This window comes from Geospiza fortis, unplaced genomic scaffold, assembly GCF_000277835.1.
Source record: "Geospiza fortis unplaced genomic scaffold, GeoFor_1.0 scaffold101, whole genome shotgun sequence".
In the NCBI taxonomy this organism is placed as follows: Eukaryota; Metazoa; Chordata; class Aves; order Passeriformes; family Thraupidae; genus Geospiza; species Geospiza fortis.
In genome coordinates, this window is record NW_005054388.1 from 965288 (window position 1) to 991694 (window position 26407).

Sequence of the window (26407 nt, forward strand, 5' to 3'; positions counted from 1 at the left end):
CTGCTGGAATGTGTCCTGTGCAGTGAGCTTGGCTGCTTTCCAGCTTAGGGGTGGGACTGGTACCCAGAAATCAGGGCATGGCCCCTTCAGGTGAGATTTCACTGTGAACTCTCTGTAATTCTCCAATTCTTTGTTCCTTGTGTGCTCCTGGTACAATCAGAACATCTTCCAAGGTCCAGGCAGACAGAACAAAGCAAAGCCAAAATAAAGGAGAAAGGGCAGAAGAGCAGTCCCATCCTAAGCACTGCCATGTGGTTAAGGGGAAATACTGGTGTGGCATTAACCTCATGGGGTTAGATGAACTTTGCTCATGGACTCTCACTGCTTTAGACCCGTAAATGCTGTCACCAGCTCCATGATGGGGTTGGGGTTTTGGCTGCTTGACCTTCCACTGGTTTTCATTGAATGCATGCAGCTAAAAATCACAAGCACTTGTCTGAAATGAAATGCAAGTTACTCTAAGGTAATTAAAGCATTTCTAAATCACAATTCTTTGTAGGTTCATTTTTCTCTTAATTTTAATTTTGATTTTTTCTTAGTAAGGGCAGGTTTACTTGGGTTTCCTGGCTGTGATCCCTGTTCCAGGATCTACTTTTGATGACCCAAAGCTCTGTGGGTACAGAGCTCTGTTAGTCTCAAACTGCTAAATCCCCACATGAAGCCCAGCACAGAGCTGTCTCTGACTGTATTTTGTTTTATTTTGTATGACTTGATGCCACTGGGTGTCTCCATTGACATGAAGGGGTGCTGAACCAACCTCTCTGATATTTTTACCTTTCCTCTTTCCTGCACACGTGGTCTGGGGTGGGAGAAGTGATCTGAGCATAAACCTAGGCTCAGCCTAGACTATCAGAAACAGGCTCCTGGTGTCTTGTATGTGACCTGTGGGGCTGTCAGCTGGTTCCTGTGCATGGCTATGCTGAATGAGTGTTCCTCTGCAGTTACTGTCACTTGTGCTGGGCTCTTTCCTTTCTCTCCTGCTGTGGCATGCCTCCCCGTGCTCGTGGATCCAGTTTGTGGCATCACATTCCAGTCTGTGACAAATTCCAGCAGTGACAGCAGTGGCATTGTCTGCATGAGGAACCACAGGAAGGGAACGAGGTGCAGAGCCCTTGTGATGCTGGAGCCTTGCTGCAGCCTGGTTTAATTAACTACTGTGTCATGGGGGATGAAGTTGAAGAATTGGCCCTGGTGAGGGGTGTCTTGTCTAGTAAGCAGTTGCTTAGTTTTGGTTCAGTTCTTCCTTTTGTGTAGATAGTATCAAGAGTGCAGGGTGCTTTCCTTAAAATTCTTGGGTATTTCACCTGGGTTTTTATAGTTTTCCTCTTTCTTCTCCCTAAAACTAAATAATGAAAGTGAGAATGGTTTCCTAAAGAAATATGTTCAAATGATGGTAAAAACTGATCTAAATCAGCCATTTCTCATTCTGAAGTCATACGCAAAAATGAAGTTACAGGCTTACAGGAAAAGCTCATTGAAAGCATTAGGATTTAGTTGTAAAATTAATACTTAGGCAAGACTTGTATGTATTTTTAAGGAAGAGAAAATAGTTGTCTGAGCACTTGGCTTCATGTATGGCTTTCAAGTGAGATGGCAAAACCAGAAGTACTCAAATTTTGGGAGGAAAAGGAGTATTGAGGAGTTGCTATTCCTCTCCTTTTAAATGCTGTTCTTGCAATTTCCCTTTCTGAGGCCATGGCCCAAATGTCCAATAGTCCCTTGGTTCCTTTAGATTTATCTTTACTTTTCTTTCTTCTTCCAGTCGAACCTTCTTACAGATTTTTATGTTGACAGATAAAATGAAGAAGAATAGGAAATACATTTTATTGTGACCCTGTCAATATCTTTGAAATTTTCTGTGCTTTGCCACCTTACATGGATCTTACCACAGCAGGTAAAGCATATTAGGAAGTAGTTCCCAGTAAAAAGTTGACAAAACAGTTGCTAACATTTGAATTATTGTTAGGGTTTGAAGTTGAGATGAATGAGGTGATTCACACCCTTCATAAAGAATTTTATGTCCTCCCTGTAGGACTAGATAGGCAGCCTGTGTGATTTGTATTCAGAAGGTGTTTTTTCCCTAAATGTACAGAGCTGGAAACCTACTTCTTTCATTTGAACACAGTTCAGTTTTGTTGTAAGCTGTGTTCCACTTGAGGCTTCCCAGCTCTTGTGGTTTCAGTGTCTCATTCTTCAGGGAAGGCAGGGTTCTGAGGCAGTGAAATGCTGTCCCCTCTGGAGAGCAGAAATGCAGCTGGTGGTTCATTGTTGTCCTTGGATGACGTGGAGTAGGAAGATTTACCAGACTCCTCTAGAAAATATTTTGTATGCATTTATGATTTTTTTGTTGGTGGTGGAAAAAATGTATAGGATTTACTGCTTGGAATGTGATGAGACATAATGAAAGATGAGTTGTAATAGACTCTAAATTAATGAAAGTTCTTGTAATTTGTCTCTCACCTCTGCATTCAGTTGCATGTGTTGTCCCAGGAGAATGGGGGAAGGAGTTGGCATTGCAGTAAATGTAGAAACCCCCTTGCTGAAATCCACTGGCCAACCTGAGTTGTTTTATAATGTACTTGATGTGCATCAGTCTTCGTGCTTCTGTGTCAACTCTAGGAGAAAAAAGGATGGATCCTTGAAGTGTAAATCTTTTGAATTTGCATGTAGTGTGTAGTTAGCAAGCTCTTTAGCAGTCAGTGTCCTGCTGCCTGCCTCCCACATTCAGAGAATATCTCACTTAGCACTGGGCTCATGGGAAGTTATTAAATGTAGTCAGCATGAAAGAATTTATCACCCACCTAAAGAAGTGCCAGGCATGGAGGAGTGGCCAAGGGCAGTCCCTGGGCATGGCAGGCAGTGCTTGCCTGCAGCTCCTGCATGTACCAAGCTGAGTCCCTGCTCAGCTGCTCAAATAAGAGTTTGCAGTGAAATTCTATGAGTTTTGTGCCTTCCTACTGAAATTGTGCTGGTTCTGAGGTTAGGGCTGGTGTGGGGAAGACCAGAGAGAGGGGGCAGTGAACTGTGGAAGTTAATCACACTTTGTTCCTTCAGAGCTCTGTTTGCCAGCAGTGGCATTATGGCTGCTGGGCATTGATGCCAAAGATGCATCTTCCAACACCCTTCTGACAACCAGGCTGTTCTGGGAAACACTGGAAAATCTTCAATTGTAGGTGCTTTGTAGATGTGTTACAGGACTTTTTATTTCTGTGTGTGAGTTCCATCCCCTGTTCCTCCTGCCAGAGGTCTGGTAGCAGGCACAAGGCAAGGAACAGTGACCCCATCTGCCTTCTCAGCTCTTTGCCTTCAGTCTCCTGGATACAGCCAGCCTTTCTAAGGAACAGCCTGGAAAGCTGAGGATGAGTGACATGAGGAGGTCTCTCCCTGCAGCAGCTGCTCCTCCTGCAGGAAAGCTGTGGCCCTTGGGCTAGAAATGTGTCCAGCTGCTGCAGGTGTCCCACAGGTGTGCAAAGAATTGGAGGAAGGCAGGGAGAAGGGGTGCTGAGGGGCCAGGGAGGATCAATAGATGGGAATCTTGTCTGAGGAGAGTGAGGAGAGGGACTTGGAGGAGTGAAAGGAGTGCCTGGTTTATGCCTGTGTAGGTTCTAGTGAGTGCAGGGACATTCAGTTTAGGGAACTCAGATGCTTTTTTTGCTCACTGGGCCCAGGCACAAGCCAGGGTAAAAATCCTACCAGACAGTGACCTATCGGGTAAGGCAGAAGGTACTTTAGAAACGACACCAAAAATCAGAGTACAGGAGCAGTGAGAACCAGGCAAATGCCAGAGGGAAAAGGAAAAAACCAAAACGCACCTAGCACCAGGCCTAACAGCATTTCATTGTGCAGATGCTGCCCTTAGAGCTGTGTATTTGGAAGAGTTCCTGCTCTGGAAGCTGCTCAGGGCTGGTGCCTGATGGTCTCAGCCTGTCCTGCAGGCTGTGGCACTTGCTGATGCTGCAGCTCTCTGGAGTCATGACATCCAGTGCTTCCTGCTGTCCCCCTTCTGTCCCAGGTTCCCACCAGTCTTAGATGCACACGTTTAATTCCAGTGCCATCAAGGAGTTCTTCCTTTTTGTGGGTTTTTTTATTTTTTTTTTTCACATCTACTCAAGAACCTTGAGCAAATGGATGCTATTTGACTCGAAAAAGTTGGAAGTAGCTACACTTGCTGGTAGTTATGTTAGTAGGTTATCTGTCGCAGACATCTTTTTGTGGAAATCTTTTTCTTTAGGATTTTCCCTTCTGAGAAGCTGAGGCCTCAGAAACAGAAGCAAACAATGGTTATCTGCTGCTGTGGAATGCAACAGGTCCGTCTGGATTGGCCCATCTTGGATGTTTATAACTAATGGCCAATCAAGGACCGAGCTATCTTGGACAGAGTCCGGGAGAGCTGCCTTTGTTATCATTCTTTCTTTTCTATTCTTAGCTTAGCTAGCTTCTGATGAAACCTTTCCTTCTATTTCTTTTTAGTATAGTCTTAATGTAATATATGTATCATAAAATAATAAATCAAGCCTTCTGAACATGGAGTCAACATTCTCGTCTCTTCCCTCAATCAAGAGCCCTTGTGACCACTGTCACAGTTATCTGAGCTGTGCTTGATGAAACTTGAGGTGTTTAACTTCGAGCCTTGATTGTTTCAACTGGAATAGCTCATCTGGTCATAGCCTTAGTCATGTTTCACTGTATTTCAAAAGAACATTTCAAAGTATTTCAAAGTCTACTGATCAAATTAAATAGTATCTCTGTTAATGCACATTATGAAAGAAGGGGTAGGGAAAAGGAAATATTCATAACTTGTGTTTTCCAGACTGCACTTGTAAGGCTTCCTGCTGGATGTGTGCATGTTGCCAAGTTGCATGTAGGTGAATGGGACAAATTTGGGCTCTGCTTTGGTATTTCATGAGCTTTTTGCTTTCAAGGGATCTTTGAAGGTGCTGTTTGTCTGTGTGATCTTTATATTAAAGCTGAGAGTAGGATTATTTTAACAAAACAGGAAAGACTTAGATTGGGAAGTTCTTTCTGCCTAGTCAGAAAATGTGTGTGGGAGGGCCTGGCTCCAGGGTACCTGAGGCAGGAAGAAAAGACACCTCAGTTTGACTTAGACTCTGCTCCCTGGAGCTGACCTGCTTTTACTGCTAGCCCAGAGAGCAGCTTTATTGAGTTAGCTGCTATTTTATGTCCCAGAGCACTGATGCCTTGGCTTGTTGATTTTTCTGCTAATTCCTGGCACTACTTCAAGCATAGTAACTACCATATCTGCCACGCTGACAGATAAAATAGCAGCTGTTTGGCTCTGCACATGTTGAATTGATGAGTTGAAGATCCTTTGCTTGTCTTTGTGTCACCATGATATTTTCTGAAAAATCCTCTTTGCCCGGGATTTTCTCCTGGGAAGCTGAGAAGCCTCAGAGAGGAATGAAAACAATAATTATCTGATTGCTGCTCCTGTGTTTGCTGCTTTGGAATGTGGCTTGGACATTGTTTACCAACAGGTGAATGTTTGATTGGTTCCATGTGAATTGTTTTTAATTAATGACCAATCACAGCCAGCTGTGTCAGACTCTCTGAGTCTCTCAGGAGTCTTTATTATTCATTCTTGTTAAGCCTCCTGATGTCTCCTTTCTCTTTCTTTAGTATAGTTTTAGTATACCATGATATGATATGAAATATAATATAATACAATACAATATAATCAGCTCCTGAAAACATGGAGTCAAATTCTCATCTCTCACCTCGTCCTGGGGACCCTCACAAACGCCACATCTTTGTATTTGCAAACATTTTATTGCTCGTGGTGGGCCTGAGCTGGGGTGTAAGGCTGTGCACAGGGAGCTGGGCTCCCTGCTAGGTGAGGATGGCCACTGGGTGAGTTTCTTGACAGCAGTCTTGCAGGTGAAGGTGGAGATGGTTTTAGCACTGCTGGGGCACAGGGGCTGCATGGAAAAAGAACCTCACAAACTTGGGGCAGCCCACGGTGGCTGGATTCCCTTTCCTCCATGTGGCTGTGCTGGTGTGGGCTCTGCTCATGCCCCAAGTCGTTGCAGGGAGAGCCCTTGTTGGAAATAGCTTCTTTTTAATTTGACTTGGCCTCCTCCCCAAATTAGTTTGTGTTTAATTGCTGAATTTTCCCCAAGCTGAGGCAGCAGCTATACCAGACAGATGAGTCTCAAGAAGGATGAAGTGTTGGCTCCTGTTCAGCTGGGCCAGACACAATGCAACGTACTTCTGGCACCTTTCTCTGTATTACTGAGGCATAATCAGTCTTGGAGCCTTTGAAGATATTTGTACAACATTAACATTTTGGGCTTTGGACTAAAGCTTTGTTTGGAAATACTGTTGAAATATTTGTCAAAATACAAAGGCAAAAGCTGTCAGAAGAAGGATTGCACTGAGCTCACCCTCTGATCATGCTTGCTCAGGACTCTTCTCTGCAGTGGAAATTAGAGGCTCAGCTTGTTTGAAAAAAAATAAATCAGCCTGTCTTTGAAAAAGTTGGTGCAGCTAGATCAGTTAATGTGTGTTAAATTTGGCTTTCTGGTTTCAGAGTATGGCTTTTACAGTGTGTGCAGCATTTTCAGGACACAACTGTTAAACTACATGGTCAGCTAACAAAATGAATATATATTTAGCTTTTGGAAGAAGTTAATTTTGTTTGCTAAACAGGCGCCTCTGCTTTTGAGAAGTGATACTGATTCAGCTAGTTTTAATGGCCAGAGTCTTAGATTTTATTTGTACCAAAGCTCAAAATGAAGTCCCAAACTTTTTGATTCAAAACAAAAAATTCTCCAAGCAACACACAAAATACTGCACAGCTGATTCTGATAGAGCTGGCCAGATGGATGTCAGGTAGGATACATAGTTTTCTGTGCATTTAGCACCTAAAGCAATTTATAATTGTGACAGGGAAGTGTCTGAAGGTGATGCCTTTGGCATGTATTAATTGTTTTGGGGTTGCACACTAGTTTTCATCAGGGATCACTGATGCATTTCAAAACACACATGCTTTACACTCAGGTACTTTTTTCCTACACTTCTGAATGAGACTGTTTTTCAAAGTGGACCAAGATACTTTATCCTGTTTTTTATAATAACAGTTAGGGTTTAAAGTCTGTAGTTTTTCTCACTTTAAAAAATAAGCCAGGCCATAATTTTAACCAGTACTCAAGGGAAAAAGACTTGAGTGGAAAAATAATGTACATAATCAGCAGAGTAATCCTTACATCTGATAGGAAGCAGAAAATTAATTTGTTTTAGGAAAGCTATAATAAGCCCTTTGGAATTGAAGCCCAGGCATGTAAAGTTGAAAGTGTTCAGCTCTGTCAGTAAGTTAGTGCATAAGAAAATGAAATTGAGAGGTGCCTTGGATGCAGGTGCTGTGCATCTGTGGCACAAAGTTAATCTAGCAGGGGGCTCCCATCATGGAACACGTGGGAATAGAGAGCTGGGTTTGTTCAGTTGGAGGAAAATATAGGTTAAGGGAGGCTGTGCTGCTGTATGCTGCCCTTTGGGAGAAAACAGAGAAAGTGGAGTCAGCTTCTTGGAGGTACAGGGCTGTATGCTGAAAAAAACAGGTGTGTGTTGGAACATGGGAAATTATCTTCAGATAGACATTTTTAATTTACTTATTTTACCATGAGTGTAGTCAAATACTGAAACGGGTTCTGAGTGGTTGTGGTATTGTTGATTGATCTTTGTAGGTGCTTGAAACTTGACTGGATGAAGCTCTTCTGTACTTAGATCTGCTTTAAGGGGAGGCTGAGGTAGAGGCTCCTCCCAAAGTAGCTAGGAAATGAGGGGCAGTTTGAGGAAAGCTGGGAAGCAAGTCCTTGAGGGAAATTAGCAGGGTGAAATCCTGAAATGATGCTGTTGGTAACTTTCAGGAATGGTGCTTTCTCTCTGGTGCGTTGAAGGCTTTGTTCCTTAAAGAAGGGAGGAGTTTGCCCTTAGGGCTGGTGGGCAGCACACTCTGGGTGCTCTGTCTCTGGGCGCTCAGCCCCTCAGCCACCCCTCTGTCCCTGCTCCTCCCCTCTTCCCACTGGAGAGGGTATTCTTCATCAAGATGAAAGAGATGAGATAAACTAAAATTAGTATCTGAGTTATTAGAGACATTAAGACATTACTAATGAGTTCTAATTTAATCTCAGCACCCAGGCACGTATAGCAGTGAAACCTTTTATTAGGTTTCTATAATTGTGTTAAAAGTGATACCCTGAGGCTAATGCTGGAGCAAATGAAATTGCCAGGCTGTGTGCATGGCAGCTCTGACCTGACAGTCCTGTGAGGAGACTGGGGCTCTTTGCTGGGCCTTCAATGCTCTGTGTTTTACATCAGGCTCCTGAACTGTCAGGGGCTTAGTGCTGTTTCTATTTAGGAGTGCCTTCTGTGTCCTTTTGGCTCTGGACCAACAAATCCCAGTCCTCAGGCTCCTGGAGCATTCATCGGGGAAATATCTGGGTGGGGAAACCCAGGAGTGCAGTTCCAGCTGAGATATCAGTATCCTTAAAGCTTTCTGGAGGGGAAGCATGTTCCTGTGTGCCTCAGTTCAGAGAGCAGTGCCAGGGGCAGCTCTGGTAGCCATGGGTTGCCTCCTAGCCAGGGCCAGCACAGAGCTCCTGCCGTTTCAAACCTTTCCTGATACAACTCTGAGCTTTGCAAAGCCCTGTCAAACAAAACTGCAGAGGGCTGCTGTGGGAAACGACTGCTCACTTTAAAAAATTTTATTAAACTTCAACAAAAACAACAAACAACTAAAAAAGGAAAAATTACAGCACTGGGAGCCCCCTGTGACTACTGGCCACATGGCTCATCTCCAAAATGGCTGCTCTGCCTTTTATATCTTTAGTCCCTCTTAAAGTTTTGTCAGTCAGCTCTTTCTGTGCCATCCATTGGTGGAGATTCTTGACTGGACGTCAGGTGTTGTTCTGCTGCCCCTCCTGGTACCAAGCCAGCCTCCTCTGAATGTCTGACTACTAAGGTTATTACAAGAGGGGAAAGAGGACTATGGAATGACATGTCGCAATGGCATGACTATACATCTACATAATATCTATCTCTTAATTGTGAGAGCCAGCTAATACATTGCTTATCTATAAGCAGAGATGCTCTGGGTGTCAGCATCCCAGCCCTGCAGATGCTGAGTGACACTTCCAGCCCCTGTGCTCGGACACTCTTTGTGTCTGACCGAGTTGCTCTGCAGTTTCTCTGCATTTCAGTTTCACTGGTGCCTTGCTGGTGCCGGCTCAGAGCTGTGGTCCTTCCCTGTCCCCCAGTTCCTGTGACAGGACAAACGTGTTCAGGGGGTGAACTGGATCAGGGAGCTCATCCAAGTTAAAATCAGCCCATCCAAGGAGCTCATTCCAGCCTGGGACCAGCGTGCCCAGCCGGTGACGAGCGCAGCCCTCCTGCTGCTGCTGCTCCTGGCAGGGCCTTCAGTGGGGCTTGGGGCTTCACACTGTCCTTGTTTCCCATTTCTGAGATTAGATTGACCTGTGAAACAAATCCACCTCCAAAATGGTACCTGACTCAGCTCAGTCTGTGACAACTTTGATCTTTGTTTGCAAACTTGTATAAAAATGTAGTGAATTGGAATATTTTACTTTGGTTTTGACCTTGACATAAATTAGCTGCACTTTCAAATGAGAGTGGCTAAAAACTGGAAGCAACATTTTTGAGTCAAATGAGATGTTTTAGCTAACTTGTTTTTTTGTTGTTTTTATTGAAGCTCCTCCCTGCGGGTTGGTCTCAGTGAGCTGCTGACTGGAGCTGGCTCTGAGCAGAGCCTGGTCCTTTGGGGTGGTCTACTGATTTCTGAGTGCATCCTTGTGTTTTAAATCCCTGTCAGTTATGCATTGCTGTGCATTAACCTGCAAGGTGTGCATTAACCCCAGGTGTGAGGGGCAGTGCAGGTGATGGTTCATTAATGTTTCCATCCCACGGCCTGCTCTGGGTTCTCTGCCATGGCCTGGGTGAGAAACCCTCAGGAGGAATTGTGTCTGTCTGGAGAATTGGGGTGGTTTTCATGTCCCATACAGCCAGTGCTGGGGTGCCAGTGGGGAGCCTGGCCACCTGTGTGCCACTGGTGTTCCTGGCAAAGGCTGTCTCCTTCCCAGAGCCTGAGGGATGGGAGGGAGATGGACACTGTGACCCCTTTCCCTCAGGACCTCTGTTTCTGCCTTGAGGTGGAGGGGAGGAAGGGAAGAAAGCCCCTGACACACTGTCACACTTAATACTGTGTGACTCTTTGGGCTCTGGTATTTATGTGTGCCCCTGCTTTGGGGTTTGCTTGCTTAACAGTCTCCTGCTTTTTTTCCTCCCCTTCTAAAAATGTGTATTTGTGGAATTTCAGAAAATACTCACCTGCAGTCTGTACCAGATCCTTTCTGGCACCTGCAGGTCCTGTGGTGTAGAGCAAACAAACCCTGAGTGTGTCCACCACAACTCTGTGATGTAGGTTCCCTTACCAAGGATACTAAACTTACTAAAACACATACAAAGATGGAATGATTTTTAAAAAAATAAAAACATTCTACAAGAATAAGGTTTTTAATCAGCCTTCAACTTTCTCTGCAGTTGCAAGGTGAGAGTGATTGCAGTGCGAAACACATACAAAGATGGAATGATTAAAAAAAAATAAAAACATTCTACAAGAATGAAGTTTTTAATCAGCCTTCAACTTTCTCTATAGTTGCAAGGTGAGAGTGATTGCAGTGCCTTTAATTTTTTTTATTTTGGTGAGCTGCCTAGGAGCTCAGAGATTTTTTTAAGGTTCCCCTAGTGTAAGAAGTGAATAGGTGTTTCCTTGAGGCACACCAGAGCTGAGTATTGGATCTTCATTTGAGGCAAGGTTGTCACTCACATGTTCAAGTTTGATAACTTTAGTGCAAAGTGTATGGTGGAAATATTCCCTCTTTGATGGTGCATCTTCATGACCATGATTCTCTTGTTCTGTGTTCAGGTGACTTTTGTGCCCAGTGTTCTAAAGAGTGTAAAATAACTTACCAGCTGATAATGTCATGTTACTCAAATGAAATAATCACAACTTTGTGTCCTGACAACAGCTGAGTTTCACATTGTCACTTCTTGTGGGTTTTGTCTTGTTTCAAAATTTAAAATATGGTGCTTCTGATGTTAAGATGCATTGCTTTTATGGTGTGAGCTCAGGAGTTTTCTAATTTTTGTGTTTTTCTTGTTTGCTTTAAGAGTCAGATTTACAGATCTGCCAACACAGGGCACCAACATGTTGCACCAAAAAGATGGAAGAAAGTTACCAGGCAGCAGTTCGGAGGGAGAGGGCTCAGAGCATCCAGGCCCTGAACTTTGAGCTGAAGTACATGATTGTTGGTCACATCACAGCTTTTCAAGGTAGGAAATTTGGAATAGTTTATAGCAATATTCTCTGCAGTTCAAAGGAAAGCTCTTATCTTTGTTTTCATTCCTCTTGCATTGCATGCTCTTGTCACTGCCTTATGGTTTGCTTACCATAAAGTTCTTTGATGGTTGTGCTTTTGGATAAAGGTGATGGCACTTAATCCCATTTCTTTGATGGTTGTACTTTTGGATAAAGGTGATGGCACTTAATCTTGACTGGTATGTTAAGCATCTTCCTAAATCTAATCAGGAACAGATTTAAGGAGTTTCTGGGCTTAGTGTGGATTTTTTAAAGGCATTTTTAAGTGTCTTTTCAGTGCTTGCTGGTCATGCCTTTTGATATTCTCTTGTGTTGCTAAACCATTTACAGGTGTAGAACATAAAATGAAGATGCATTTATTTATTGATGCTGAAAAATGAGTGCTCTAACTGATATGTCAAATGAGAATACAGCTCTTGCTTCATGACAAAATGCAGGAGTTCCTTGCTCTAACAGACACATATCAGACTATTTAGCTCCTTCATGCAGGTGGTTATTGTACTGCTACAGGGAGGAAAATGCTTGGGGAGAACTCTGCACTGTAGTGTTGGGTACTGCAGGCTTTTCTCTAGAAGGGCATTTAAACATAGGCTGTGAACTTTAAACTTATGGTAGCTGAGTGATTAAATCAGTCAGTGAGTGGTGAATGTAGCTTACTGACCTCTGTGGGCCTAATTATGTACTTAATTTTAACTCTGCTTTGCTGTGTTCAGTGCTGAGCACCCTCATGGAAGGGGCTCTGAAACACAGCCAGTAGTTATTAAAATACCAAGTGCTGAGGCCTGGGTGATTAAGATCTATTGTTAGAAGGCAGGTTTTATCAGTAGTATCTTTTTTTGTCTGGTTTCTCCCATTTGAGTGAAAATACTATAAATAAAATATGTGACTGACAGTTAATAAGAGACAGCATATTATCAAAAATTGACAATAAGTGATGGTGGAAGTCTGAAATAGACACGAAGGGGCAAGAGAAAATTTTTCTTCTTTTTTTTTTTTTATATCATTCCTTTTTTATCCACAAGTGAGAAATGGCATTTTTTGATTTATTTTATAATTAATTTTTGAAAATGTTTGATATCCCCTTTCATTAAAGAATTGGCTTGGAGGGCACTTGAGAGGAGCACTGTAGTGAAAGAGTGCCTGTTGGCATTGTTAAATGCTGGTTATTCATTCAAGCAATCTTTCAGTATTATGATTGAATAAAGGTAAGGTCAGAATAGATTAACCTAGCAGCCCCTTTGGGTCAAGCCAGAGGCTTTCTTGTCCCTTGCAGATGAAGCCTTTTGATGGAATGAAAGCAGTAGTTAGACATTTCACACAGTTTAAATTTACAAGCATTTTCTGGAAGTGGGTAAATAGGTTGTTTGTTGTGACTTGCTGTGGCTGGCCTTCTGTCTGCATTAGGTGGGAACACTTGAAAAATGTAACTTTGCTGGCTTGCACTGGGAGCTGCTTTTGTTCTTTGGTTTTGTCCCAGGTGTCAGGGAAAAGCCTCTCTCTTTATCTTGTGCTGGACAAACATTCTGTTGCTAAGAGTGGTGCTGTGCGAGACATTTACTGAGGGAGAGGATCTTTGCATTGAATTAACTCTGTCCTTTTGGTCTGTTTTCACTTGTTGCTATTTTGAATGATAAAGTGAGTGTGCCAACAGCACATTTTACAGCCTGAGAAAAGGAAACCCTGATTTTTAGAAGCTTTCAGATGCTTTTTAGATTACATGGGGTTTTTTTTGCAGCAGGGAGAACTGACTCAGACTTACTGAAAAGTAGCACTTTATTCATTTGTATGGAGTGGTGTTTACTTGTACAATTTTCATGCACAATTTACTTTTCTATATACACATTTTTAGTACTGTTAGTTTAGTCAAAGCAAAGCAGTAGTTAGCCTTGCTGCCTGCTTCTGAGGGAAGGAAATCTAAGCTGCTTTTTATGCACTTTAAGCAGACAATACTGTTCATATTACACCAATGCTGATGAAATAATTTTCAAGATTACTGTGGTGTAAGAGATGGATTTTCAGTAGTCTATCACTGAGAACATGGTGGTGGCAATTAAATTTCATTGGGAAAAAGAGAAAACTTTTTTGGAAGGGGAGACACCCAAAGAGAATGTTGGTTTCTTTTTTTTTTAAGTTATCATCTCCTTATATTCTTTCAAAGAAGTCATAAGACAGTTCTGGGGACATTTAAGTCCACAAGTATTAATATTAAGGATTTTTCTCAGGTGAGTAGGAGTTTTGATATGAATTTGGTTAAATATTCCCTCTACATTGCCTTGGCACTGCAGTTGGCTGTGGGTATTTTGGACTTGAAGAGATACTGTTTGGGGTTTTCTTCTTGAAAGTGAAAATGTTATTTAAGTAGCTTTGCCCACTGCTGAAATAAGACAATTTTCACAGACGGATTTAGTTGTGCAGGATAATTAGTCTGTAAGACCTGATTAAATATATCACAGCTGTGGGCAGGCTTGTTGTATTTGGGCTAGTGCCCAATCCATTTATATGGACAACTTCAGCACTACTAGGTTGTCCCACTACTTTTCCCCTTTAAAGTTTCCAATGTTAGCAAGTGTTTTTGCTCCAGCACTTTACTAAATCCAGCCTGTGCATGGATGGGTTTTGCTTGAATGCCTGTCTCAGGTGCTCATAGCACTGATCTCAGTGGGAAGAGCCCCACTGGCACCAACTGCAGTGACAAATGCCCTCCCCATGAGAAGCAGCACAGGGGAGTGGAAGGGCCAGCTGGCTGCTTGGGAGGCACAGCATCACAATCAGCTCCTGCAAAACCATACAGGGACACAAAATCTGGGGCTCTGGCAGCTTGAATGCAAGCAGGGCCTGTGGGAGGGCTTCATGGAAAGCTGATGTATTTAATTCTCTTCATGTTCTGGTCCATGGTGTAGCCTTGAGGTCATAGCCATGGTTTTAGTCCCTCCACAGATGTGTGACTGCTCCAAATGCAATCACAGGCAAGGAGGAGGAAGGGCATGAGATGAGTGAGTGATGCAGGCTGTAAGAGGAGCAGTGTAACAGAGGGGAATGTGCCTGTTGTGATGATCCTCCCTGTCAGCCTCTGGCTCTGCACAGCTGGCTTTGTTGTGGGTGCATTTTGGAGCAGGTCGCTTTGTCCCAGCCAACGATGTGCCTGCCTGTCTTTGCTCCTGCAGCCTGAAATGCCCAGCAGAACTATTTAAATGAATGGTGAAACAGAACACTTCCATTTGGTATCTCACTTTCCCCTGTGATAACCAGAAGATTCTCTTCTGAACTTACTGTTTCCTTTGTCACAGTGGTTATTTTAGGCTTGCCTGTAAACAAATGTATTGTTTTAGATGGATGTCTTTGTGGTGATGGTACCTGTTATTTGGCAGAGTCATCCATCCCTGCCCCATTTTCCTCACGCAGTCCCTGCACCCCTTGGGGACACTTGAAGTGTGGCAAGTACTTCATTGTTAATGGATTAGGGGCAGTGTGGGTGTGCAGGCTGAAAGTTGCTGTCAGAAGAGGTATGGATAGTCTGTCAGGAGAGCTTTGTTGTGCTCAGACAGCAGAGAGAACCTGGCCTCCCTTTTCTGTGTCCTTTATGGAGTGCTAACAGGTGCCACATAAGGACCCACAGACAGCTTGGCTCTGCTCCTGTCATCGTGTGCTGAGGCTAATTTGAGGTAATGAGAATCCAAACACTGATAATTTATTTGTTCTGCTGATGGTCTCTGCATAGAGGCAGAACAAGATGCTTTTAAACCTACATCACTTTTCAGTCACCAAATTAGCAGCTGTTGGAGATAGGGTGAAAAACTTCGAGCTCAACGGTTTAAAAGAATTACTGTTCTCTGCACTTGTTTTTACAATGGCAATAGGGATTGTTCACTTAATCTCTGAAGAGAAAGCTTCCATGAACAAAGCTTGTTGGTCATAAAGCTGTAATTTGTCTTGCTTTTCTGAAATGACATTCATCTGACCTTGAGGGTCGGGTGCTGGGACCAGTTCCAGTGTTCTCCCACCTCTGGGAGGGAGGGTGAGCTTTGGAGCTCTGTTCTTCTCACTTCTAACCCACAGGCTTTGGCAAAGCTGTGCTCACCTTCTGCTTTCTACAGAATGGGAAGGTGCTGGTTGGGAAAGCACCTTGCTGCAGTTTCTAACAGCTGCAGGTGCCCTGACCTTGCAGTGCATGCACATTGGTTTGCCCTGTTGCCGTCTGATCCCAGCAGGAAACTTGGGAAGGACATGAATGACAGAAAGGGAAGCTTGTTGTAGCAGTCCAGGACTTCTGGTTGTCAGTAAAATGCCTGAAAGTTAATGCCTTGTTTATCCATAAAGTCCTAAAGCACAAAGATTTTCCTCTGAAAGCCTCCATGGGGAGGTTTGACCTCCACGACTGGATGGTTTCAGGGGATCTTGGGATGGATAACACCAGTGGGCCCATTAATCAACTGATCCAAACTCTTCAGAAGGGAATAATACACTACAGTGCACTCAGGGCTGTGCGGAGTCAAAAACATTTTCTGTTTTCATTTGGCTCTCTTTCAGTGTTCCTGATACTTATTTTTACTGAATTTAGGAATATCAGCTTGAAATAGGGGTGTCTGGTTAGTGGTGTTGAAGTGCAATGACATTTACAAAACAAAGACTTGGCTATAGAAGTGCACTCTGGTTTGAAGTAAATTACTGCATCAAGTGTAGCCACAATGCTGAGATGGATGCAGTCCAAAATCGATGAGCTGTTTAAAAAAAGACCAACCATCACCAGCAGAAACCTGCCAAAGCTCACCACTAGTGCTTCTGGTTCCTGTTATTTACTGCTGGATTACAGAAATGCAGAAGTGTTGTTTTCTAAGTAGGTTTTTGTAGTCCTGTACTGCTGGGTCATTCACTCAGACAAGTTGTTCCCCACCCCTTCCCACTTGTGTTGTGCTCTGCTGACATTTGGGCTGAAGTTACAGTCTCACAGCAGGGAGTTCTGCAGTCTTTCATAAACAAGGCACAAAATGTCCAGTGACAAAACACCACCCAAACCCAGGAAGAAGGAGGTAAAGAAGAAGGACCAGTCTCTGCCCTAAAACCTCCATCTTGCTTTATAGATATGACTATATTCTAAAACCCCAAACTCTTAAGTTTTCCTCCACATGATATTACACACTTCTGTTTGAATTACACATCCATAATCTCAGTTCTGTTATTCCATTTTGGGCTCAATGTCCCTTAATTCCCTTCTTTTGGTTGCCACAGCAGAATTGGCAATGTTGACTACGTGCTGATGCTGTTTAATTGTGCTTTAGGTCTCCTGATTTAAACACGCTGCCTACTTGTTCCATGTCCATTGATCCTGAAATTTTACCATTACAAATCTATTATTGCCTATACGATTTTATCTTCTATGTGCCATGTATGGTTTTAGAGCCCAGGGCTTTGCTAAGATTTCAGTCTTTGCATGTGGAGTGGTAGAAGGGGGTGTTAAATTCTTTCCTGTAATTGTCCTTCTCTTAGCAAAATAAAAGGTTTGCAATGTGCTGTTCCCTAATGCCCTCACCTTTTATCTCCTGAATGTGCAAAATTAAAAGAAAATCTTGGTGGGGGCCAGGGACTGTGAGTAAATATTAACATTACATTGTGAATGGAGATTATTGAACTCTCTGTGCAGCTTATGTGTTCTGTCTCTAAACTTTCTGAATGGTGTGAGGTGGTATTTTCTTTTTGGCTGAAAGACTACATGTGGTGCTTTGGAGTAATACCTTTTCAGAAGTTGTGTGTACATTTTTGTCAGGATTCTAGATTCAGATTGATGCTTTCATGCTGTACATTACTGAAAGAATTAATATGTTTCTTACTTGGTGTCAACAATATGATATTGTCCCATTTTTCATAGAAATTGAAATCATTGAGATCTACTATCCATGAATAGTTAAGAAATTTTATTTCTGTGTACAGGTTGAAAATTAAATAGGGAAAAGCCCCAAATAAAACCTTTAAATACAATCTACCTTTAAAATTTTCCTGTAGTGCCTATTAAACACAAAATGAGCTTGTGCAGAAGTTAATTCCAGCCTCTCATGTCCTGTCAGACTGTGTGCCTCTAGATTCTTCCCATACTGTTTCATTTCCCATAGGGTACATTACAAAAAGCAGGTATCTGACGGTTTTGTATGGCTTTCACTGTTTTTTCAAGGTTATTTAAATTGTACTGAAAAGATAATTTCCCTAATCAAACTACTGATCCCATTCTGTGTTTCCTTGATAGTGCTCCCCTCCTGAATCTAAAGTATACCTTTCAGCCTGTATTTTCCACTGTAACCCATGCTGCCTGGGATCTAAATGTCAGCTGCAGTAGTAATTACAGGCCAGTAATTCCAGCCTTTCCTCCCAGTATAAAAATTCAAATGGGAACAGTTTTGGCTTTTCCTGTGCTCCCTTTCACGTTAGAGATGTGTGAGCTGTAAAGATTCTCTGTGCCTTCACTGCCAGGATTTATCCACCTGTGATTCTGATGTTTAATCAGCATCTCTGACTCCTCTGGAATGTAAATACCTGTTGGTCTTGGTAATTTCTGTGTGTTTCTGATTGCATTAATGTATCCCTTGGCTGCTGCTTGTCATTTGGGCAGCTTGTTAGGAAGAAAATCACAAGTCTTTAAAAGAATACAGGAAAAATCAGAAGAATAATGGAGGAAATAACAAAATTCTGATGAATTTAAATAAAAATAAATGAAAACCTAGGAAGGATGCTTAATTCTAGCTGTAGAATGGAAATCACTGTCCTGCAAACCAAATTCAGTAATGATCACATCCACCTAAGTCTTTATAGGGTAACTACAGCTGGGGACTGTGTTGTTAATAGTGGATTTCTCCTTAAACATAGGAAACCCCTCCATTAAATCTTACCTATTAGACTGAAATCACCTTTTATCCAGGGTAGGAGCGTTGTGGGGTTGCACAGTCAGGATGGAGAGAGAGCAGAGATCTCTGGAGCCAGGTCGTGGAGCTTGGGGTTTATTGCAAAGGGCCTGGGTGCAGGGCCCTGCTGGGATTTGGGGTTTATTGCAAAGGGCCTGGGTGCAGGGCCCTGCTGGGATTTGGGGTTTATTGCACAGGGCCTGGGTGCAGGGCCCTGCTGGGATTTGGGGTTTATTGCACAGGGCCTGGGTGCAGGGCCCTGCTGGGAGCTGCCAGCCACAGCTCAGAGCAGGACTGAGAGAAGAGAGGGGGAGAGAGGATGAGAGAGTAAGAGAGTAAAAGCATAAGAGAGCAAAACGGGTAAGAGAGTGAGGTTCCCGTTACGATACCATAAATCTTCTGTGTTGAATATTCTAATTCTCACTAACCAATCTAGTACAAGATACAAATTCTATAGCATTTACATACAGCCTATAAGAATCACTACATTACCATCCTGTGTTACATTTTAAACCATAAAAACTCCTCTTTGGGCCCCTTCTGCCCAGCTGGCAGGGTCTGCCCTGACCCTTGGAGCTGTCTGCAAGCAGAGGGAGTTGTTCCATCAAAAGGAATTACCTTCATCCAGTTGTTCAGTAGCTGAGGTATCTCAAAGCTTGCTTTCATTTCAATCTCACTTATAGTTTCTATGTTCTCAAAATCTTTTGCCAGACAATCATATTTATAAGGCTTTCCTGTTTCATCTTCCCCAACATCCCAGTGGCAATGCTCAGTCACCCTTGGCAGTGCCCAGCACTGTGAGCAGCTCACTGTTACAGCAGTTCCTGAGTGCAGCTTTGCTTTGGGAAATGCTGCAGTTCTTCCTGAGGAGTGCACCTGCAGAGCTGTGCTGGTGGATGACTGGAGAATATTGCCAGAAGCTGACACTGGAAATCATTATACACTTATCAGTATTGAAGTTTTGGGCTGGTTACTGGGATTGCAGTGCTTTGACTGCTAAGCAGAAGTGCTGTATTGTTTAGATATCTTTGTAACATTCAATTTATTAAACACAGATTTTATGGAACTCTTTGGCCTGAGGCTTTGAAAGGACAGGATGATTCCATGCGAAGTGGTGAGAGAAATAAACATTAAATACATTTAAAAGGAAACAGCAAATCATCCAGATAAGATATCATCCATTTAGCCGTGATAATCATCGTGTAAACTTTCTTCCTGAGCTTGTCTGCCTGTGGCTGCCATTTGATGCCTGGAATGTCAGCAATTTGGGGCAGGGAGAGTCTCTTCATCATCTATTTATAACTGCTTTTCAGGCAGTGTGGGTAGGGCATCTTGGTGCTACAACAAGGAATCTAATGAACATACACACACGCATATCTATCATGTGATCATGTATTTAGTTATCTTCCATCCCTGTCCATATTTCCTCTGCTGGTTTTGTATTTGTCTTTTTCTTCCTCTTTGTTCTCTCCAGTGCCTTGTCAGGCTGTGGATTGTATTTTCAGAGTAGAAAAACATGGTGGAACCGTAGCCCAACAAACTAATGAGATGTTAGTTGAGATAGAAACCACAAAGATGGCTGGAGACAAAGTGTTCATTCATTAAAAAAAAAAAAAGACCAAAAAGCCCTGCAAAAGCAAAGTGAGCAAAAGAATCTGATGGCTTGGTTACCTGGTATCTCCTTTATTGTCCTTTCTTCTGGAGCTGCACACCTAATTCACAACCTTGTTGTGAAATTTCTGTTGTCTCCTTCCTGTGCTCTAGAAGGTGGGTGGCTTTCGCCCTTTGTTTCCCTTTTGTTCTCACATGGTGTTTCCATCAGGAATTTCCCACCATGACTGCCCAGTCTGCTTTCATCCAGTCCCTCAGCCCAGGGCCTCTGCTGCTGGCTGTGGGAGTGCTTCAGGAAATCATCTGAAATCCAGTTGTTCCCCCTGCAATTGAGGCTCAGGTTCTTGCTTGCCAAAGTCAGGCTGACATTTTGAAAAAGAAGTGGATGAAGACCTGAGAAAGAATGTGTTCTGACAAATTTCTGAATAACGGTGTAAGTGTGTGAAGATCCTGCACAAAGGATTTATTTTTTGTTTTTTTACTTTTATTCCAAAGTGATTTTTGGAATGAAAAGACCACTGACTGCCAGTTTGGGAGTATTTCAATGATAATTCAGCTTTTTATTACACATCCTTCTCTCCCAAAGATGATCAGTTGTTAAAAATTCCTTTTGTTGTTTTGTTAGCCCTTTTCTTGTGAATTTGAAAACAGGAGAGGCACTTTCTTAGGCCATTTCTGGATCCAAAATTGTAGATTTTTTTGAGCAAGAGTATTGGTACTGCAATATTGTAAATGCTGGGCAGTTCAATAAAAATAGGAGTAAAAACCTTATAGATAACTGGGTGCAAAAGGATGGAAATTCTTCATTTTCACCGTTGCATTTTCAGACTTAAAAAGAAAATTACTGGGACTGCAAGGTGAAGAGAGCAGAATCACAAAGCAAGTGTGTTCAGGGGAGCACAGGGAATAGAAATAGATTCCAGTCTCAGCTCTGTGCCCCAGTGATGGTGGCATTTCAGTTTGCAGTGTGCCAACTGTAGACTCAGTGGATGAGTATTGTACTCAGGAAATTAAATTTTTTTTTTAGGTTTACATGTACACTGCCATTGGGGGCTTTTTTGGCCTTGTTTTAGAAGGCAAAGGTAGAATGACTTAGATTATTTTGGGATTTTTAGCCAAATTAGTGAATCTGTTATGCAGATGTAATCTGTTTCTGCTTTTAGAGTAATTTGAATGTGTGCCTTTTAATAATGCTGTGTAGCACAGTGCATTACTGATCTAAGCTGTTAGGTGTGTCTAGTTGTGAAAAAAGAGAATAAAGTTCTCTTTTCGCACAGTTATTGGCAGAAAGTGACTCACTGCTGCTGTGGGGTATTTTATTGATGGGCTGGGGCTGCACATAGAGCCCTAAGTCCCTGTGGCAGTGCTGGGAAGATCACAATCCCTGTAACACAAGAGGCAGCAGCACAGACAGATGGAGGGGGTGCAAAACCAACAGGGTCGTGCTTTTCAGTGTAAGAGAGAGCATTCTGAGCTATGTTGGGATTTTTAGATCAGATTTCAGAATTCATGTTGGACCTTAGCTCATGATTTCCTTGATACTCTGCAGTGTCATGGCTTCCCTGGTCACCCACCAGTGAGAGCTTTGGGGTTGGCAGGCTTGGAGGAGACTTTAGTTTAAAAAGGGATGTACTTGATTTTAAATTACTTCAGACAAAACACGTTCAGAAGTTTTTAGAATTGTAGCAGACTTTGGAGGTAAGGAAACAAACCCTGCTGGTGTGTTTCTTTTGTGGTTGTGTCCTTTTTTTGTGATTTTTTTTTGTGATTGCCCAGTGGCAAGGGTGTCAGAGGTGCTTTGGACCAGCCCTGTGTACAGCAGTGTGGGGAGAGTGGCATTTCTAAGGAAATGCCAGCATATCCAAGTAGCTGCTGTGCTATACCCATGTAGAGCTGTCTGCTCCAATCCATGGTATGTCAACACAATTCTCACTAAAACTGACTTTTCCATATGATTTTTAATGGACATGGCTTTCCATCTGTCCTCAGAAATATCAGTGAAATGACATGTGCAACATATCAGATTTGAAGTTAATTGAAGTAATTAAGTGGATTCCTGGTCCTGTGCCTTTTTCATGGACATCTGTTTGGATTGCATTTCTCCACTTCAGACCTTGCAGATGGAGTGTGAATATTCTGGAAGCTGCTATTGGATTGTGCCTTTTGTTTGCTATTTTCCTGAGACTTGGGGTTTCCTTAATGAAGTACTGAATCTCTTTAATTGTCACCAGCCTGACAAAAAGCTCAAGACATTTTCTCTACATTCAGATTTGGGGATTAGGAAAATTTGTGTTATAAATAAAATGTGCTGCATTATTTCCTATCCATTTCAGTGGGAAAAGGATTGATGCTGCTTCCTAGAGGCTTTGAGGCTTCTCATTGAAATTGAAACTTAAAATTTTATTTCTTTACATTATCAGTAAAAAAAGAAAAAAAGTATTCTAAAATATTTAATTCTTACTACTTTTTATACCCTTTTAAAACTTTAAACCTACTTTACCTTTCTCCTAATCCTATCTCACAACAGTAAATAAAATAAATACAGTAATAGTTAACTAACACTAAAGCCCACCATGCTCATCAAAACATTAATGAAAAAATCTCAAGATTAAAAAAATCTTAAATTAACAAACCAAAACCACTCCACCCTCCTCCTGTTCTTCAGGCTTGATGTGGAGGAGCTCTGGGCTTTGGAGTGAATCCGAGTGAAAGCAGTGTAAGAATAGAACATGGAAGTAAGGAATTCATGGGGCTTGTCTTCCCTGCATACTCCCAGATCCTTCCCTCAGCCCTACAGGCCTGTTCATAACAATCAAAGAGTGTTTTTTCTCAGATGTGAAAGGATTAAACAGTTTTTTTCCTGTTGAAAATAACTTCATCTGCTCTGAATCTTTTCAGTGGAAAGAGAAAGGCTTGAGATTGGCTCTCTTCATTTTCTTGTATTGAGACTTCTGTCTTTGTACCATGCTAAGATGAGATGTTTTACATTTGGAAGGTAAGTATTGATGCAAACCTTCGTGGATTCTTAACAGAAAGAAGAGCTTTAACAGTTTTTACCCTTTTTGCCATGACTGTTTTGCAGTTGCGTAACTTTTTTCGGATTTGTTCTGTCAAATGCTTGTGAGAGCTTCCTTCAGCCTCTTTTAGATTGCTGTGGGAAAGAGGTGTGTCTGTAGGGGATATAATAATTTCTTTACCCTTTCTGTTATTGCTTTTGTTGGGTTTCATAGCATTTATTGTAAACAGAAGGCTGTGGACAGGAGTAGATGCTTTTCATAACAATCCACTGTGTGTCTCTGCTACCAGGATTTTAGATTTGCACATGTGGAGACATGGAACTTGTAGATCTCCTTTTGCCCCTTTTAGCTGTGTTCTGAGAAGGCTTCTTGGTAGTATCTGCATTTTCCATGCATGACCAGGGATTGCTGGAATGTTTGAAGCCCTGTGCCCCTGTGGTGCCACCTTGTACAGAGCTCACTGCTCTGGGAGCCTCTCCTGATTCCTTCTCTCCATGACCAGGCTTAGCCTGGCCCAGCCCAGCTGCAGGGTCCTGTTCCACCCAAGAACAGTGCTCATACATCTGGCTAGGCAGGAATTTTGGGTGGATAAATAGCATTCTGAGAAATAACAGCTGACCAGCAGGCAGAAAGCAGTTATCCAAGCTAGAATGTCTTTTCTACATGCATTTAATCACTTCCTCATGTGTGATATCCTCCTTTTCTCTCCCAGCAGTTTTGGGCCAGGTGGTTGTGTGAAAGTCCTAACAGAAAATATGGCTCAATCTCTCTGGAATACCTTCCTTCTGTTCCTACCTGTGCAGATTGCTCTAAGGAGAAGTTTTTACATGTGGCAAAGAGCTGATTTTTATGTTTTCCTGTGGAGTAGAAGTCAAAAATCAGGGCTATTTCTGCATCTCACTCAGCAGGAAATGATCCAGATGCCAGTCTTAAAGGTGTGCAATTAACATTAAATATGAGAAACTTTTATATTTTAAAAGCACAGAGATGTGTGGGTCTCTGAAGTGCTCTTACAGACTGCTCAATCTGAGGCACTTTTTGTTTTCCAGAGTGAATGGGGTGAAAAGAGGCTGTTGGGGTTTGGCAGGACTCACCTCCTGTAGCACATTTCATCCTTCCTTCTTCACTAAACTTGGCAGAAAAGGAGCACGTGGTAGTTGTAAACATGAGGTATAAAATGCTGGAACACTGCAGACAAAATAATGGCACACAGAATGGGGAGTAGGTCTAAAGGTACAAATATAAATATCTAAATTTAAGGAATAGTTTTAATTTGATTTAATGCTTTAAACTTAACACTCCAGAAATACTAACTTCTTCAAGTATAGTCAGCTGGGAAAAAAATGGTCAGAAAATGTGAAAGCCACCAAATTTATTGCAAAAAAGTTAATGTTTGGGGGCACTAGCAAACGAATGTGAAATTAAAGAAACAGCAGACCAGCTGCAGAAGGGAGAATCCTTTTAACCCAGACTGCTCCTCTGTTGATTGTTTGGGATTAGTTATGAATATGTCAGTCTTCATATATGTAACTAATTTCAGTACCCTTGGGGATAATGGAAGAGTGCATCTGTGCACTGGGAGTAATGGGAATTTCAGTGATTCAGAAGTGTTTCCTTGAGAAGTCCCTGCTGAAGCCACTGCTGTCCTGGAGTCACTGTCAGGATTTATGTGGCAGTGGCTGATATTTATAACTCTCATGAAGGTGAGAGCTTTCAGGCATGCAGGTGCTGTCCCTGAGCATGAAGCTACTGAACACTGCTGGCAGATTTGAGGAGGATATAGTACCAGTGAGTGATGTAACAGCTCTTACCAAGATGAATATTGTTTTTTACCTGCAAACACAGGAATGAGAAAGTCTTCTCTGATTTAAATGTATGTAGTCTTTACAAAACAGAACATAACATTCACCTTGGCTGTGGTATAGAAGGAGTTAAAAACCCTGATAATCTTTGCATTGATTTAATTGAGCTTGGGCTCTGGCTCCAAGGACAGAATGAAAATAAAGCTTTTCAATTATGATGCCAAAGAAAAGGGAAGGGTCCTGCTTCCCCAGTGAAGATTACTTTATTGGGATGTGCCATGGAATATGTTGTTAAGTGGCAAATGAGTGAACTGGAATGGGTACAAGAGCCAGCTTGAACTGATTACTGAAAAACCTCCTCCTGGCAACCTGCAAAAATGGATTCCTGAGAGAAGGATCATTCACTAGGTCCTGCTGGGGGACGGGAAAGTCAGGAAGTGCCAAAAAAACATATGAGATACAAACAAATGTAAAGTACTGATATATATACATGCAAAGAGAGGCAGGCATTTCTCTTTTTTATTTGGATTTAATAATACAATTTATGGAGATTTAGTCCTGCAGAGAAAGTAAATGTATGAAGAACCAAAACCCACTGTAGTTAATTTTTGTTGAAAACAAAATTACTCTTATGACCTCCTAACGTTTTAGCTTACATGCTAAATGTAGCAGCAAAAATACTCTGTCACCACCACCCCCCTCCAGATTTTGAGACTGTTTATCACACCTACCTCACTCTTGCTGCTTCTGTACGTGGTGGCAAAATTTGGAAAAGATGGAGGAAAAAGACCAGTGCTTTGATATTCAAATGTGCAGAGTAACTTCTGCAAAGGGTACCAGAGAAGGTTAGGGTTCAAACAAAACAGAGATATTTTGTTTCACTAGCTGTGCCAGTACAGTGGGGAAGGAAAATGGACTGGTTTTCACTCTGAGACCTTCAGAGTTCTGTGGCTGAAAAATTCTGTGTCCAGAGTATCAAATCATGTCATAACAGATGCCATCCTTCCCTATTAACCTTTCCTTTTCCAATATCCTCAGCCAGCTTTCCTTCCAGCAAAGCTGTTACTGTTCCACACCAGTTCTGTTTTGGGATATCTGTGGCTGCTGTGCACGCACCTGACATCCCTCTCACCCTGCTGAGCAGTTTGCTTCTGCAGCAGGTGAGTCTGGAGCTGGGGGCTTGGTTTAAAGGGAAGAAAAGTCCCCTCATTTCAGTCTGTCCTGCTGGTAGGAGCTGCTGTGTGTGTGTGTGGATCCTGTGGGTCAGTTATTCTCTTTCCTGCACGCCTAACCACGTGCATGTGGCACTTGATAGCATGAGCTGTCATTTCTTCTGAGTGCATAATTAACTTCAGAATGGAGGGGAGCTTTTTAATGAGTCAGGTATTCTTTATTGGAGAACATGAAGTGTCATTTTAGTGGTCTGAATCAGAATTTGTTGTAATTTTTTGCATTGTAATCTAGACATTTTCTAATGGGCTATGAGATTTGTCATTTCTTTTTTTAAGTATTCACCAAAGTTGCTCCCTCCCTTTCTTTTTTCCTAAGTGTGTTCATTAGGTCTGAGCAGCAAGACTAGCCTCAACAATGATTTTACTTTTGCAGAAAGGAATGCCCAAGAATTCAAGGACAAATAAGACAAGTAGAAAAAGCTGTATAAGAAGAAATACGTACCTGCAC

General features: G+C 42.3%; 1 protein-coding gene across 2 annotated transcripts in view; it reads left to right on the top strand.

Moving 5' to 3' along the window:
- Positions 1 to 11207: 11207 nt before the first annotated feature.
- Positions 11208 to 26407, top strand: part of LOC102031844 (glypican-5-like) — a 350144-nt gene continuing 334944 nt past the window's right edge. For both annotated transcript variants that reach the window (XM_031060688.1, XM_031060689.1), the window contains exon 1: positions 11208 to 11364. In XM_031060688.1, coding sequence (XP_030916548.1) covers positions 11256 to 11364 — 109 coding nt within the window. In that variant the 5' untranslated portion in view covers positions 11208 to 11255. The remainder of the gene's footprint in view (positions 11365 to 26407) is intronic.